The sequence below is a fragment of the Rhinopithecus bieti genome, unplaced genomic scaffold (assembly GCF_001698545.2).
Source record: "Rhinopithecus bieti isolate Rb0 unplaced genomic scaffold, ASM169854v2 scaffold_26125, whole genome shotgun sequence".
Taxonomy (NCBI): domain Eukaryota; kingdom Metazoa; phylum Chordata; class Mammalia; order Primates; family Cercopithecidae; genus Rhinopithecus; species Rhinopithecus bieti.
This window is the reverse complement of record NW_016811701.1, coordinates 22,043-40,437: the sequence shown is the minus strand read 5'-3', so window position 1 is coordinate 40,437 and position 18,395 is coordinate 22,043. Positions and strand designations below refer to the sequence as shown.

The window sequence follows — 18,395 nt, the reverse complement described above, 5'->3', positions numbered from 1 at the left end:
AAACTTCACTTTAGTTTGGGAGTTAATTTACAAATTAAATTATTTTAGTTATAATTTATTAATTTGTAAATTGCTTATATGTTTTCTTTATTGGAAAGTATCATATAAGTGTTTGGATTATTAAAAATTGGTTGCCAAGGTAAAACACATGATAATATTCCTAAATCTAATATGGAGTCATAGTTTTTTCTTTTGGCTTTAATTACGACTACACTTTGTGTAGAAACCCTGGCTTTCTTAATTATTTCTGAAATTTTAAATAATTATTATGTTGTAACTTCATTGTGTGGTAGTCTTAATGCACTAAATATGAATCATATCATTACTCTTCACTTTTTAAATGCATTTAATTTCCTTTAAAAAAATATCCAGCTGGGGGATATTACATGTTCATTACTTAGCATCCTCTATCCAATTTAGATTTTTAAACATTAATCTTAATAGTTAAAGTGATCCCATTTTGAAATGATGTATTGTTTAGAACCTGAGAGGAATTCTTTGGTAAGAACTATGTGCTCAGAGGGGTCCTCAGGTGCACTGAGGCACTGAAAAGCTAGTTTTCACTGACACATGGGCCTTTTTATCATCAGGATGAGGTAGTGGTCATATTTTAATTAAAATGTCAGAACAAATACTGTTGGAGTTATTGAAAATGAATCACCAGATAAAGTGAGCACTGGGCCATGGCAGGTCAAAGAGGCAAAGTCACCTGGAGAAGAGAACTCAATTCATTTTCCTGCCTAAATGAGGAAGAAGGAACTTTATGAACAATATGAACTTTTAATACTTTAAAGCACATTCTTCTCTGTAGCAGAAGCCCCTATTTTCACAGATTGATGGATTTTAGTATTATGTTTTGATTATTTGACATTCATGTAATACCTTATGCTTTACTGCATTGTAAATATTGTAGTTTAAAACGTGTACCAAAGGAGTAACATTATTTGGGCTTATTTTCTTTTGTTTGTATTTGAATTCTACATTCTCTGTGCTTCATAATCTTCGGTGAAAGTCAGCCTAGTCACCTTTGAGAAAAAAAATCTGTATTATAGCCATCCTAGTACGTGTGAAGTAGTATCTCATTGTAGTCTTGCTTTGCTTCGAACCCCAATGATTAGGGATGTTCACCATCTTTTCAAGAGCTTATTGGCCATCTGTCTATCTTCTCTGGAGAAATATCTATTCATTGCCTTTGCACATTTTTTAAAATTATTATTATACTTTAAGTTCTAGGGTACATGTGCACAATGTGCAGGTTTGTTACATATGTATACATGTGCCCCTATGACAGTCTCCACCACTCTGCCGGTCGGTATTACCAACATAGTTTATCCCTAAACACGGCATGCAACTGTAGACACCATTTCTTGCTTTGTTGTTGTTGTTGTGCTATAGTTGCTTTTCTTCTACCTACCCTATTCTACACTTACTCCAGTTTAATTTGCCCAACATCCTATTCTCAATTGCCTATTACATCTTTAGTCCTTCTTACTATCAAATTGAATGAAATGAGCTACTGCAGAAAACCAGTTCTACCACCGGCAACTTGTGATGCACTCCTAGGCAAAGCTCAGCAACTTTAATATTTTTTGACAGTTCTGCACTTCAGAACTGCGTGTTATTTTCCAGCTATCTCTTTGCCTTCCAGCTGACCTCAAAGAAAGATGAAGCAATTATATCTCTTTAAGGTTTTAAGGTCAAAGCCTGATAATGCCCTTGTATCCAGAGCATTTATCTTCAGTCTGTGTCAGTTTTCACCTTCCTCATGGTTTCTTTTCAAAGTTTCAACCTCTATGAAATTAGTTTAAATCTATTGGATTATTCATTCCCTCCAGCTTTTATTAAGTGAAGTGTTCCTTTGAGTTGGATCTTTAGTGAGATACAAGATAATCTCTCCTAGTATATACTTAGAAATGGGCTGGGCAATATTAAAGACTTTCCAGACCTCAGCCCACTTGTTAGCAGTGCTCCCCAAGTCTGGTATACGAAATCATAGGAGATACATTTAAGTACCTTCCCATAAGATTTGTGTGACTAAACTCACTAATCAGTTTACTAAGAGCCATATGGTGTTAGCTATAAAATATGAATTCCTTATGTTCCTTTATTTTGTCAATAGATTTAGCCACCTAATATGTTCCTACATGAAGTTAGTGATACCTTAGACGACTCGTAGATCTTGGCACTGGAAAGGGGCAGCTTAGGAGATCACTTCTTCCACTCAGAGTTTCTTCTTCCTATTCTACTAATAATTATGGATTATTCAGATGAACTAGGAAAATAACTTATTTGGTATTCTTATAGTGGAGATACTGTAAATTAAATATAATAAAATCCTGTTTATCCTGATGTGGGAAATAGGGCTTTCTTGTTAACTTGCCCAATTAGGGTAAAAATTTATCTACATTGATTACAATTTAATATAATTAGTTATTAATTTGGGGGGGGAAGATAAATATGCCTTTAGCATTTTCTTTATCTATTCATGAGGTGCTTCAATGATCTTGGGTCAATCTTCATAACACATTCATTATTATTTTTGACAAAACTTTGACTTTTGTTCAGATTCAAGGCTAAAGAAAACTCTCTAGTCATGAATGTATCCACAGCAATATTTTATGTTTTCAAACAAAGAAAATCTAATTATAACAATTTTAAAGAGGAGAGGCAAATAAATGATTATCATATTAGCAAGAAATAGGCTTTATGCATTGAGATTAATAACGTTGGACCTTTTACAAGCATATCGTACTTTGATCCTACCTGAAAATACAATATCATCAATTCAGAAATTATTTACTGAGCATCTGTCATGTGCTAAGCCCTATATTAGGGAACCAAAACAAGGGAGGAGAGTAAGAACCAAGTCTACTTCATGTGTGTATCCCCAGCTCCTAGCTCAATGCCTAACACGCTTAATAGACACCTGCTCTTAAATGAGAGAACATGTGGTCAAAATGGCGTTCACTGTTAGGACTTCATTTTGATATTTGTTGGTTGTCATTAATTTTTTAATCCAATAAGACAAAGCATTAGGATGTGAGTTAGGACAACAAAGTTTTAATCCTATATTTACTATTTTGTAATAATAACTTTATCGATATATCATTCATATACTGTATGATCCACCCTTTTGAAGTGTACAATTCAGTGTTTCTTAGTATATTTATAGAATTGTCCAAACATCACCACCGTCAGTTTTAGAACATTTCCATCACCCCAAAAGAAACGTCATACCAATTAGTGATCACCTCCCATTTGCCACCAATTTCCTTCAGTCCTAGGTAACCTACTGACCCACTTCCTGCTTATCCTAGACATTTCATGTGTATATACTATTGAATCACTGTATAGTTTACCAAGTTGGTTTGTCCATTTGAAACATAAGGAAATCAATTTATGTTGTCTTCTGTCTTTATAGGGAAAATTTAAGCATGAATGTGATCATAAACCCTTTGATACTAGTGAGAAGTAATAGAAGTCCAAAGGAGCACAATTGGAGTAAAATCTAATTAACTTACTCATCAAAATAGAGTGTGTAGATGCAAGTTTACTGATTGTTTACATACAAAGCTCTGATTTACTACAATGTCTAGTCATGGCTTAATCGGTAATAAGCTACACAGTGTAGTAATTGACAAGCATATTATATTTTAGAATGTAAATAAAATTTATTTATGTGTTTAGAAAATGAACAAGTAGAAAAGCCAAGAATTCTGTGGGCTCTTTACTTCAATATGAGAGATTCGTCAGACATCAGCAGGAGCTGTTATAAAGATTTACCATCCAACGTTTATGTCTGCTCTGGCCCAGATTGTGGTTTAGGAAATGATAATGCAGTCAAACAGGTAAGGCTGTTGATGTTTCTCAGTTTTGTATTAGGATGTTGGTGTGGTTGGGAAATATTTTTTCCTCTGGGACGAGAGCAAAGTCTAGAAAAGCATCTCTCAATACCATTTCTGTAATTTGCCCTAAAAGTTTTTTCTATGTAGCTTCTACAAAGCTACTTTAAATATACTTTAAATACAGGATCAGGTATTTTCACTTTCTTGAATAAAATNGCAGCTGTGAATGGAGAAAATATGGCATATTTTCCGTGTAAATGATAAAAGAAGCCTTTTGAATTTTCTTTTATATGACGTGAAGGTGATTTTTATTATAGGATTTGCATGTGCATTTGAATCTTGATCATTTTCTTCCATTGATTTATATGTCTTCATTTGCATGTCACTTTTGTTCATGCAACCATTTATTTACTCATACATATTCTGTTTCCTTGCAGCTCATTTCCTATGTGGGTTGCTTATTTTCTTAATGCAGAGATAGTGCATAGAGGGGGGTTTATTTACATAAGAAGACAAACTGTTCTGTTCTTTAGTTTTTTTTAAATTTTATGGGTACATACTAGCTGTGTATATTTATTGGGTACATGAGATATATTGATACAGGCATACAATGTGGAGTAATCACATCATGGTAAATGGGATACCCGTCACTTTAAGCATTTATCATTTCTCAGTGTTACAGTCATTCTAGTTATACTCTTTTAGTTACTTTAAAGTTCACTGTAAACGGCTGTACTCACTCTGTTGTGCTATCAAATGCTAGATCTTATTCATTCTGTTTTTGTTTTGCACCCTTTAACCATCCCCACTTTTCCCTCTTCCTTCTCCATTACCCATCCCAGCCTCTGATAACCATCATTGTACACTCTATCTCCATGAATTACATTGTTTTAATTTTAGCTCCCACAAATGAGTGAAAACACATTAAGTTTGTCTTTCTGTGCCTGGCTTATTTCACTTAACGTAATGAACCTGTTACGTTCTCAGGGGCTAATATCAATTATGTTTTTTGGGAGCTATCCAAATAAAGTATTTGAAAACTTCACTTTAGTTTGGGAGTTAATTTACAAATTAAATTATTTTAGTTATAATTTATTAATTTGTAAATTGCTTATATGTTTTCTTTATTGGAAAGTATCATATAAGTGTTTGGATTATTAAAAATTGGTTGCCAAGGTAAAACACATGATAATATTCCTAAATCTAATATGGAGTCATAGTTTTTTCTTTTGGCTTTAATTACGACTACACTTTGTGTAGAAACCCTGACTTTCTTAATTATTTCTGAAATTTTAAATAATTATTATGTTGTAACTTCATTGTGTGGTAGTCTTAATGCACTAAATATGAATCATATCATTACTCTTCACTTTTTAAATGCATTTAATTTCCTTTAAAAAAATATCCAGCTGGGGGATATTACATGTTCATTACTTAGCATCCTCTATCCAATTTAGATTTTTAAACATTAATCTTAATAGTTAAAGTGATCCCATTTTGAAATGATGTATTGTTTAGAACCTGAGAGGAATTCTTTGGTAAGAACTATGTGCTCAGAGGGGTCCTCAGGTGCACTGAGGCACTGAAAAGCTAGTTTTCACTGACACATGGGCCTTTTTATCATCAGGATGAGGTAGTGGTCATATTTTAATTAAAATGTCAGAACAAATACTGTTGGAGTTATTGAAAATGAATCACCAGATAAAGTGAGCACTGGGCCATGGCAGGTCAAAGAGGCAAAGTCACCTGGAGAAGAGAACTCAATTCATTTTCCTGCCTAAATGAGGAAGAAGGAACTTTATGAACAATATGAACTTTTAATACTTTAAAGCACATTCTTCTCTGTAGCAGAAGCCCCTATTTTCACAGATTGATGGATTTTAGTATTATGTTTTGATTATTTGACATTCATGTAATACCTTATGCTTTACTGCATTGTAAATATTGTAGTTTAAAACGTGTACCAAAGGAGTAACATTATTTGGGCTTATTTTCTTTTTGTTTGTATTTGAATTCTACATTCTCTGTGCTTCATAATCTTCGGTGAAAGTCAGCCTAGTCACCTTTGAGAAAAAAAATCTGTATTATAGCCATCCTAGTACGTGTGAAGTAGTATCTCATTGTAGTCTTGCTTTGCTTCGAACCCCAATGATTAGGGATGTTCACCATCTTTTCAAGAGCTTATTGGCCATCTGTCTATCTTCTCTGGAGAAATATCTATTCATTGCCTTTGCACATTTTTTAAAATTATTATTATACTTTAAGTTCTAGGGTACATGTGCACAATGTGCAGGTTTGTTACATATGTATACATGTGCCCCTATGACAGTCTCCACCACTCTGCCGGTCGGTATTACCAACATAGTTTATCCCTAAACACGGCATGCAACTGTAGACACCATTTCTTGCTTTGTTGTTGTTGTTGTGCTATAGTTGCTTTTCTTCTACCTACCCTATTCTACACTTACTCCAGTTTAATTTGCCCAACATCCTATTCTCAATTGCCTATTACATCTTTAGTCCTTCTTACTATCAAATTGAATGAAATGAGCTACTGCAGAAAACCAGTTCTACCACCGGCAACTTGTGATGCACTCCTAGGCAAAGCTCAGCAACTTTAATATTTTTTGACAGTTCTGCACTTCAGAACTGCGTGTTATTTTTCCAGCTATCTCTTTGCCTTCCAGCTGACCTCAAAGAAAGATGAAGCAATTATATCTCTTTAAGGTTTTAAGGTCAAAGCCTGATAATGCCCTTGTATCCAGAGCATTTATCTTCAGTCTGTGTCAGTTTTTCACCTTCCTCATGGTTTCTTTTCAAAGTTTCAACCTCTATGAAATTAGTTTAAATCTATTGGATTATTCATTCCCTCCAGCTTTTATTAAGTGAAGTGTTCCTTTGAGTTGGATCTTTAGTGAGATACAAGATAATCTCTCCTAGTATATACTTAGAAATGGGCTGGGCAATATTAAAGACTTTCCAGACCTCAGCCCACTTGTTAGCAGTGCTCCCCAAGTCTGGTATACGAAATCATAGGAGATACATTTAAGTACCTTCCCATAAGATTTGTGTGACTAAACTCACTAATCAGTTTACTAAGAGCCATATGGTGTTAGCTATAAAATATGAATTCCTTATGTTCCTTTATTTTGTCAATAGATTTAGCCACCTAATATGTTCCTACATGAAGTTAGTGATACCTTAGACGACTCGTAGATCTTGGCACTGGAAAGGGGCAGCTTAGGAGATCACTTCTTCCACTCAGAGTTTCTTCTTCCTATTCTACTAATAATTATGGATTATTCAGATGAACTAGGAAAATAACTTATTTGGTATTCTTATAGTGGAGATACTGTAAATTAAATATAATAAAATCCTGTTTATCCTGATGTGGGAAATAGGGCTTTCTTGTTAATTGAATACTGCAATTAGGTAAAAATTTATCTACATTGATTACCAATTAAATAATAGTTATTAATGAGATAATTATGCCTTTAGCATTTTCTTTATTATTCATGAGGTGCTTCATGATCTTGGGCAATCTTCATAAACATTCATTATTATTTTTGTACAAAATTTGAACTTTTGTTCAGATTCAAGCTAAAGAAAACTCTCTAGTCAATGAATGTATCCACAGCAATATTTTATGTTTTCAAACAAAGAAAATCTAATTATAACAATTTTAAAGAGGAGAGGCAAATAAATGATTATCATATTAGCAAGAAATAGGCTTTATGCATTGAGATTAATAACGTTGGACCTTTTTACAAGCATATCGTACTTTGATCCTACCTGAAAATACAATATCATCAATTCAGAAATTATTTACTGAGCATCTGTCATGTGCTAAGCCCTATATTAGGGAACCAAAAACAAGGGAGGAGAGTAAGAACCAAGTCTACTTCATGTGTGTATCCCCAGCTCCTAGCTCAATGCCTAACACGCTTAATAGACACCTGCTCTTAAATGAGAGAACATGTGGTCAAAATGGCGTTCACTGTTAGGACTTCATTTTTGATATTTGTTGGTTGTCATTAATTTTTTAATCCAATAAGACAAAGCATTAGGATGTGAGTTAGGACAACAAAGTTTTAATCCTATATTTACTATTTTTGTAATAATAACTTTATCGATATATCATTCATATACTGTATGATCCACCCTTTTGAAGTGTACAATTCAGTGTTTCTTAGTATATTTATAGAATTGTCCAAACATCACCACCGTCAGTTTTAGAACATTTCCATCACCCCCAAAAGAAACGTCATACCAATTAGTGATCACCTCCCATTTGCCACCAATTTCCTTCAGTCCTAGGTAACCTACTGACCCACTTCCTGCTTATCCTAGACATTTCATGTGTATATACTATTGAATCACTGTATAGTTTACCAAGTTGGTTTGTCCATTTGAAACATAAGGAAATCAATTTATGTTGTCTTCTGTCTTTATAGGGAAAATTTAAGCATGAATGTGATCATAAACCCTTTGATACTAGTGAGAAGTAATAGAAGTCCAAAGGAGCACAATTGGAGTAAAATCTAATTAACTTACTCATCAAAATAGAGTGTGTAGATGCAAGTTTACTGATTGTTTACATACAAAGCTCTGATTTACTACAATGTCTAGTCATGGCTTAATCGGTAATAAGCTACACAGTGTAGTAATTGACAAGCATATTATATTTTAGAATGTAAATAAAATTTATTTATGTGTTTAGAAAATGAACAAGTAGAAAAGCCAAGAATTCTGTGGGCTCTTTACTTCAATATGAGAGATTCGTCAGACATCAGCAGGAGCTGTTATAAAGATTTACCATCCAACGTTTATGTCTGCTCTGGCCCAGATTGTGGTTTAGGAAATGATAATGCAGTCAAACAGGTAAGGCTGTTGATGTTTCTCAGTTTTGTATTAGGATGTTGGTGTGGTTGGGAAATATTTTTTCCTCTGGGACGAGAGCAAAGTCTAGAAAAGCATCTCTCAATACCATTTCTGTAATTTGCCCTAAAAGTTTTTTCTATGTAGCTTCTACAAAGCTACTTTAAATATACTTTAAATACAGGATCAGGTATTTTCACTTTCTTGAATAAAATGTTGAATTACAGAGATTTTTTATGAGTTCCCTTGTGGGAATAAGGATAGAAGATGCTAAAAATACATATTCATAAATAAGAATTTATAATGCCAGTATTCTAAAGAAACATTGTTTCTGATTTAAACAGTTGAACCATTGGTATATTATTTTGAAATACATAAATTATTTTTTTTGATAAACATTTCAAGAAGGTTGTAACTACTAAGTCATATAAAATTAATTTTATAGTAGTCTTAATGCATTTTTTTAATCATAGAAAAGAAGTTATAGCGTAGTTTTACATAGTTAACATGATTCCATTAATGTTTTGACACCAGTTCATGTCCCAAGAGCTACCATTACTGATGCTGAGGTCTATTGTAAAGTAAGGTGGAAGTTTGTGATAGCCATCCTGGTCAGGGCTATGAAGAGGCACAGACTGATACAAGCTGCTAAAAGTAAGCCATGATTCCATTAAGCTGAATATTGATATGTATATATAAATGTATTTCTTTGCCCTGGACAGGACAAAAAAAACAGAAAATATTTTTTGAGATACATTTCTAAATTTTTCACAGGCAGAACTGGCACATCTGTCCATTAAGTCAATAAATGGGTAATTTAACATCATTCTAAGACCACAGATGGAACTTTCATTCCCACCAGTGGCAAGGATCTTAGAGTAGCAAATGTCCTGGTTGAGCCTGTAATCTAATTTTGAGTCGTGGTAGGAAAGCTATGTCTATGATGAGGATACAAACATCTGCAGTTTTTTTCTGGAATTCTTGTTTATTTTCTTCAGTGCCTGATGGTGATCCTGAATAATCATATTCAGCCAGTGACACCAAACAAAAGCAGGAAGTCACATCCATCTCTCATCCATCATTCATTCTGTTAATTTAGTAAGAACCCAAGATGGCTGATGATCTGCATTTATAGCTTGAAATGATCAAGTCATTTTTACTTTGATGTTCTAATTTTTTGCAAGTAGAAATTGCCAACAAGTTTTTAGCAAGGTAGCTTAGGTCAATTTTATCCCTGAATGAACTTTAATATTTTTTAACCAAAAAAATTTAAGTAAGGGCTTATAATACAAGTACTAATGTATTCTAAACATCTGAACTGCATGCTAGAAGATTATAATTGAGGGATAATTTTATCATGAGGTCATTTGCTTCTCAAGAAGATAATCTTCAGAGGTAACATACTGTAACAGTAGAAAACAGTATAGTGCTAATTTTGGTACTAATTAATATATGCTATTAAATGTAAGCAGTTTTAAATTTGTTGTATAGCTTTTAATCTCGTCAATTTTGGGGGAAATATTATGATGCCTACTTTTAAAGAGCATTGACAATATTTATAAATAGCTTGTGTATTCAGATAAACTGCATGCTAATTCCTGTGTATCACCTGTAATTATGTCAATCACTAATTGGCGATTTCTGGTTATTGGTATTTTCCAAATGAAGATTATCCATAAAGGCTCTCAGAATATCACCTAGACTTTGCTTATGTAGACAACACAAGCCCATGCAGATTTCTTTATTTTTAAAAAACAAATGAAACACTTCATTTTACCCGTTGGCAAGGTGACATCTTTTCTTATTTGTAAAATGTATAGAGGTTGAGTAATGTAAACTTGACACTTTTGTGTTCATAGGGAACTATTTGTGATTTGAAGATGCACCAAAAACATAAAGTGATATGTCTTTAATACCCACAAGTTCAAATTGTTTGCTCCTGGCCTCCAAGACATTCTCTATTGTCACCACAAAACCAACCTAAGTGATAGTTGCGATTCTTTCTGTGACTTGCTCATTTTTGTATTTTATGTTGCTTCAGGTTTGTTTTTATTTTTCTGAAACTGACATCTGAGATATCTCTTTTTCTTGGCAGATGTTGTTGTGTACCATTTACCCAAACATACTGCAGTTCCATAGTCCTCATTCCCAAGACATTGATGGCTCACTCCTTCAGGAGCCCCACCCTCTAGTAGATGTCACTACCCTGGGAATAAGAATAAATAGTACCATACTCTTTGTATTTTACTTCAAGTATAAAATGAGTTAAATTGGCTGATGTTGGGCTGGGCTGGCAACCTAACTTCCATTTAGAACATGGTTTTATGGACAGATTAGCCAGTCACTTATGACGTTTGATACACAGCCCATTATTAAGTTGAGAGCTAGCTTTATAGATTGGACTATCAGGTTGTTCACATACTGTAGTGCCGTTTGTTTTCTCATGCCTTTGAGAGAGAGAGGGCAATTTTAGATGTCGTATTTTCTGTAGCTGCCATTCATTTGAGCACTTTCTATGTGTCAGATTCTATCCTTGGGATCTCATACATATTATCTTATTTGGTCCTCAAAACAATCTTGCAAGATAAGTATTTGTGATATCCCCATTTATAGATAAGGAAGCTATGTCCTAAAGGGGCTAAATAACTTGTCCAGAGGTCACATAGCTAGTAAGTTCTTGAGCCAAGAATTAAACTCAACTCTTTTGGATCCCAGTGCTTGTACACTCACCCAGTGAGTGTTATATGCTACTTTCAGCTTATGAGTAGGCATACATCCTAAAAACATTAAAGTACTATATTAATGAAATGTTTATTTTTGTTTTGTGTTGATGTATGTTAACTAAACTTAGAAATATTTTAAATAATTCACTTTGTTCTCTCTGTACATCCCAGTGTGAGCACACCAAGTTACAATGTAATTAGCACTTACCAATTTTTTAACCACCTGAAATATTTTACCCTTGGAGCTAACTTCTGGCTTAAAGGTGAAGAGGATGAAAAGTTGCCAGTTAACTATTCTGTGCTTAGAGCTAGGTTTAGTTGGCAAACAAAATGCAGCAGACCAAGAAGCATTAGATACACTTTCCAGAGCATGGCAGTTGACCCTAAGAGGTTCCAGCAGTTAGAGAGAGGAGAGATTTGGGAAGGACTGGAGTCCGGCTGTAGGAAATTGGCATCAACAAGGGCCAGGGCAGATGGGCTAAAGGTGGGAGTTTCATAAGCAGGTAGAACACAAGGAAGAGTGGTGTGACAACTGGCAACTGATGCTAATCTTAGGAGGCGGGTGGTGCATGACAAGATGTATGGAAGCATATGGTGTGGGATCCAGCCACAGGGACTGGAGTTAAGGGTAAAAGCTATTCTGTGGGAAGGAGGCAAAAGGGAGACAAGGTGTCAAACACAGAGGAATTGGCATAGAAGTAAAAGAATTCATAGTAATTATTATTATTTTTATACTTAATATTTGTATTAAATGTTACTGACATTCTATTTTATGCCAAGACACTAAGAAACCAGAGTTGACTAAAAGTATTTGTCATTCTGGAGGAATCACTGTCAGGTAAAGGAGAAAAGCATGTAAACAAATGACAGTGTAGTATGGTATATGTACTAATACATCCAAAGTCTAGAAATAATATAGAGGAGCAATGAGCTCAATCTAGGAGTCAGAGAACCTTACAGAGAGGGGTATAATAGATGAGTAGTAATTCTCCATCTAAATCAAAGACAGTAGAATTGAAACATTCTGGGTGTAAAGAATAACATTGGTACCAGCCCAGGATGTAAAGAATAAGTATCGTGGTGTATTGTTTCATACAAATAAACAGGTATTAGTAAATCAAGAAGTCTGAGAGATGCAGGCTAGATGAAGTGGTATATGATAAGATCAGAGAAGGTAGGCCTGAAGGGTTTTATTTTCTATAGTAGGGATCTTGGATTTTATCCTATTGGTGATGGGGAGTCATTGAAGAATTTTAAGCCAAAAATTGAATAAACAGAATTTTATTTTCCATAGACCCATCTGAGGGTGGCATGGAGATGGATTATATGGGGGGACTCTAGAGGCAAGGAGACCAGTCCAATTCCGAGGCTATTGTAGTTGTCTGGTTGAAAGATGGTGCATGTCTGGGCTATGTCAGTAGGGAAGGAGCAGATGAAGTTAAGAGATAGAAGATAAAATTGATAGAATTTGATGATTGTTTGCATGCCAAGTGTAAAAGGGAGGGAGAACTTTTACAGATAGTAAAGATAAAGATGTAAGACAAAAAAGACCATTAGGGGAATGGAAGTATGAGGTAATGGCTTTGTCTGACCTAGATCCTGCTTCTACAGGGGCTGTGTTTCTAGCAAAGGAGTATGGTGAGTTCCTGGGATGGAGAGCAAAGATAGGCATCTGTAATGTTTAATTTCCAAATAGCCACAATAAAAAATGCAGTTAGCTATAGTTACCATGCTGTACATTAGATCCCCAGAACTTATAACTGAAAGTTCATACCCTTAAACCAACAGCTCTTCACTCCCTAGCCCCTGGCAGCCACCCTCAACTTTTCTAGATTCTACATATAAGTGAGATCATATGGTATTTTTCTTTCTGTGCTTGGCTTATTTCACTTAGCATACTGTCCTCCGGGTTCATTCTTCTTGTCATAAATGACAGGATTCTTCAATTCAAATTTGACAAGAGAGCAGATTTTAAGTATTCTTACTAGAAACACACATACACACACGCACACAGTGGTAATTATTGGTAGTGATGGACATGTTAACTTAATTGTGGTAATCATTACACAGTGTATATCAAATGACCTTGTACACCTTGAATATAAATAATTTTGTCAATTAAGTATTTAAAACTTCAAAGAAATTGTCTATAGCAATTGGCGTGTCCAAAAACATACCCTTGAAGTTTTTTTATTCTGTTACCCTGTCATACTAATAAGTTCAGCTTACATCTTGACATTTTTACTTATGTTATTATTAGTAATAAGGAAAATAGCTACCATATATGTTGGCTTAATCTCTGATATTTTATAGATAAGGAAGCCAAAGCTCAGAAATTGAGTAAGCATTCCCCAAATCACATAGCTGCTAAATCGTAGAGCCAGTATTTTTACTGAGGCTATCTTTTCAAAACTCATGTGCTTAAACAAGTGCTGTAGTCCTTAAAGTCCAGGAAATGGGAATTATATCAGAAAGCAAATAGTTGAACAAACAGTGAAGCATTTTCTTCATTTGAACAGTGGCTTGTTAAAATTGCTATATGCTAAATTAGACTATACCAGTATCACATATAGGCTTGTATTAGTCTGTCCTCACACTGCTATAAAGATACTATCTGAGACTGTGTAATTTATAAACAAAAGAGGTTTAATTGACTGACAGTTCCTCATAGCTGCGGAGGCCTAAGGAAATGTAAAATCATGGGGAAGGCAAAGGGGAAGCAAAGCATGTCTTACATGGCAGCAGGAAAGAGAAAGCGAAGAGGGAACTGCCAAACACTTTTAAACCATCAGATCTTGTGAGAAGTCACTATCACAAGAACAGCATGGGGAAAACTGCCCCCATAATCCATTCACCTCCCACCAGTCCCTCCGTAATACTTGTGAATTACAATTGCAAATGAGATTCGAGTGGGGACACAGAGCCAAACCATATCATTCTGCCCCTGACCCTTCCCAAATCTCATGTCCTTTTCACATTTCAAAACCAATCATCCCTTCCCAACAGCCCTCCAAAGTCTTAAAACTCATTCCAGCATTAACTCAAAAGTCTATGTCCAAAGGCTCATCTGAGACAAATCAAGTCCCTTCTGCCTATGAACCTGTTAAATCAAAAGCAAGTTAGTTACTTCCAAGATACAGTGGAATATAGGCATTGGGTAAATGTCCCCATTCCAAATGGGAGAAATTGGACAAAACAAAGGGGCCATAGGCCCCATGCAAGTCCAAAACCCAGCCAGGCAGTCATTCAATCTTAAAACTCCAAAATCTCCTTTGACTCCAAGTCTCACATCCAGGCCATGCCGATACAAGGGCTAGATGCCCACAGCCTTGGGCAGTTCCAACCCTCTGGCTCTGCAGGTCATAGGCACTGTGCCTGCTTTCAGAGGCTGGCATTAAGTGCCTGTGACTTTTCCAGGTGCATGGGGCAAGCTGTCAGTGGATCTACCATTCTGGGGTCTAGAGGACAGTGGCCATCTTCTTACAGCTCCACTAAACAGTTCCCTAGTGGGGACTCTGTGGGGGCTCCAAGCCCACATTTCCCTTCAGCACTGCCCTAGCAGAGGTTCTCCATGAGGGCTCTACCCCTGCAGCAGACTTCTGCCTGGCCATCTAGACGTTTCCTAACATCCTCTGAAATCTATGCAGAGGCTCCCAAACTTCAGCTCTTGTCTTTTGTGCACCTTCAGGCCCAACATCACATGGAAGCTGGCAACGCTTGGGGCTTGCACCCTCTGAAGCAACAGCTCAAGCTGTACCTTTATTCCTTTTAGCCATGGCTGGAGCTGGAGCAGCTGGGATGTAGGCTATCATGTTTCAGGGCTGCACAGAGCAGTGGGGCCCACCCAGCCCATGAAACCATTTTTTTCCTCCTAGGGAAGATCTCTGACATGCCCTGGAGACATTTTCCCCATTGTCTTGTCTATTGACATTTAGCTCATCATTGCTTATGCAAATTGCTGTAGCCAGCATGAATTCTACCCCAGAAAATGGGTTTTTATTTTCTCCCACGTAGTCAGGCTGCAAATTTTCCAAACCTTCATGCTCTGCTTCCCTTTTAAACGTAAGTTCCAATATCAGACCATCTCTTTGTGAACACACATGACTGAGTGCTTTCAGAAGCAGCCCGGTCACCTCTTGAATGCTTTGCTGCTTAGAAATTTCTTCTGCCACATACCCTAAATCATCTTTCTTAACTTCAAAGTTTCACAGATCTCTAGGGTGGGGACAAAATGCCACTAGTCTCTTTGCTAAAGCATAGCAAAAGTCACCTTTGCTCCAGTTCCAAATAAGTTCCTCATCTCCATCCGAGGCCACCTCAGCCTGGACATCATTGTCCATACCACTATCAGCATTTTGGCCAACACCATGCAACAGGTCTCTAGAAAGTTCCAAATTTTCCCACATTTACCTGTCTTCTTCTGAGCCCTCCAAACTATTCTAACCTCTGCCTGTTACCCAATTCCAAAGTCACTTCCACATTTTCAGGTTATCTTTTAGCAGTATCCCACTCCTGGTACCAATTCTCAGTGTTAGTGTCTCTTACACTCTTACACTGCCGTAAAGATACTACCTGAGACTAGGTAATTTGTAAACAAAAAAGGTTTAATTAACTCACAAGACCACATGGCTGGGAAGGCCTCAGGAGAGTTATAATCATGTCAGAGGGTGAAGGGGAAGAAAGGCACATCTTAATTGCTGGCAGGAGAAAGAGAAAAGGGGGAACTGCTAAATACTTTTAAACCATCAGATCTTGTGAGAACTCACTATCACAAGAACAACATGGAAACAGCTGCTCCCATAATCTAATCGCTCCCTAACATGTGGGGATAATAATTTGAGATGAGATTTGGGGGGGGACTCAGAACCAAACCATATCAAGGCTCTATAAGATATCATATAAGCAATATTAGGGCAATTGTATTTCTTTTGATATATAGAATGAATGTGTTTCAGTTCTCAACAATCTGAACACCTGATAATGAACCTGATGAGATACTGCCATCCTTGAAGAGTTGACCTGAATACATGTGTAGAATTAAAAGGAGAAGTCATAGAATTCTGAAAACAGACTTACAGAAGTTCATGTATTCTGATAAAGTACTATAACCTGCTTAAGGAAATTTTAAAGATAACACTTAATTGTTTTAGTTAATGCCAGAAATGCACACACATTTTAAACCGATTTCCAAAAACGATTTATCTTTTCTTCCTTGGCCAGGCTGAAACACTTTTCCAGGAAATCTGCCCCAGTGAAGATTTCTGTCCCCCTCCACCAAATCCTGAAGACATTGTCCTTGATGGAGACGGTTTACAGCCAGAGGCTTCAGAATCCAGTACCATACCAGAGGCTAACTCAGAGACTTTCAAGGAAAGCACAAACCTTGGAAACCTAGAGGAGTCCTCTGAATAATGGATATACACTGAACTGGATACCCAACTTTGGAAATTTCTGCTGGTCTCAGAGTCTACTTGATAGAAGGACTGTTTGAAAAATGTTAGAAAGCAGCAGCAATTATAAGGCAAAATAGGTAATAGAAATCCAAAAGGGGATTTTGCTTATAGAGGACGTTACAAGAACACACAACACTTATAAAGCACATTGACTTGCTCATTTTGAATACCAAACTTGTGTGACTAGCAGATGAAAATTATAAATCAGTTGATTCTCAGGAATGTAACTGTGGATATGAAAGTGATCCTATGCATTGTTAATAATTCCGTGGTCTTAGGACAATTTTGCTTACCACTATGGATCTTTGTTTGAAAGCCACATTTTCAGAACCAGCTCACATATTTTCTTTGGTTATTTGAATTATATTTTCTTTATGGACAAGAGCATCATAACATAATGATAAAAACATATAGAAAAACTAAAGTATCATGATCTAGATAGAAGCCTGTATTTGGAATACAGATTTGTTTTGTTTTGTTTTGCTTCCTATGTTGAGAAGCATTGAGAATGCTAATACAAAGGTGTTTAGACATTGTTACGAACAAGTCAGTAGTGTTTTTTAGTATCAGTAGTGATATTTGTAAATTATTTACATATTGGGAAAGGTCAATAATGAAGAAATGAAAGAATGGAAGGAAAGGTGTGGATAGGCTCATTGATATTTGGATGTTCTGTCTGTCAAATAACTAGAGTATTAGGCTAATTGTCTACAGACCTAATTTAATCCTGGCTGTCCTTCTGATGATATGTGGTAAATTGTTTAACTTCTGAGCCTACGTTTCTCCATATATAAAGTGCAAATAGTATTACCATGCCTACTGTATGAGAATGGTTATGAAGACCAATGCAATGACATGTTTAGAATGGGTTTGCCAGAAGAAAATTGTTTTAGAATTTTCCCATTGACTTGATGAATCTCAGAAGTCTCATGCAGGAAATAATTGCTTGCTGTCAGTCAACAAACGAAATAGATCACAGCATTTTATTGCATTAAGCTTTTAAATGAAAATTTCTTTTAAAATTAGTATTTTATAGTCTTACATACACACCAGTAAAAATAATAACAAGTAGAATTGTGGTTTTGAAATATTACTAAGGAAAACACTCTATAAATTGTTAATATTCCTTTTCTGGTAGGTAAACCTGCAACCACCAAGGGCTCCAAATTGTGTATGACAGTTGGCAAGCCCTAAAATACACTCTACATAAAAATGTTAGGGCTGCCTGTAATCCCAGCACTTTGGGAGGCTGAGACGGGCAGATCACTTGAGGTCAAGAGTTTAAGACAAGCCTGGCCAACATGACGAAACCCCGTCTCTACTAAAAATACAAAATTTTAGTTGGATGTGATGGCGGGCACCTGTAATCTCAACTACTTTGGAGGCTGAGATAGGAGACTCACTTGAACCAGGGAGACGGAGGTTGCAGTGAGCCAAGATTGTGCCACTGCACTCCAGCCTGGGTGACAGAGCGAGACTCTGTCTCAAAAGAAAAA

The 18,395-nt window shown here is 35.9% G+C and overlaps 1 protein-coding gene across 1 annotated transcript in view; it reads left to right on the top strand.

Annotated features, from left to right (window-relative positions):
- Window positions 1-18,194, top strand: part of CHM (CHM Rab escort protein) — a 185,383-nt gene extending 167,189 nt beyond the window's left edge. Inside the window, exons 11-13 of the mRNA XM_017894674.1 lie at window positions 3,422-3,464; window positions 3,688-3,848; window positions 16,667-18,194. Of these exons, the coding sequence (XP_017750163.1) occupies window positions 3,422-3,464; window positions 3,688-3,848; window positions 16,667-16,858 (396 nt within the window). The 3' untranslated portion in view covers window positions 16,859-18,194. The remainder of the gene's footprint in view (window positions 1-3,421; window positions 3,465-3,687; window positions 3,849-16,666) is intronic.
- The last annotated feature ends 201 nt before the right edge of the window (window positions 18,195-18,395 follow it).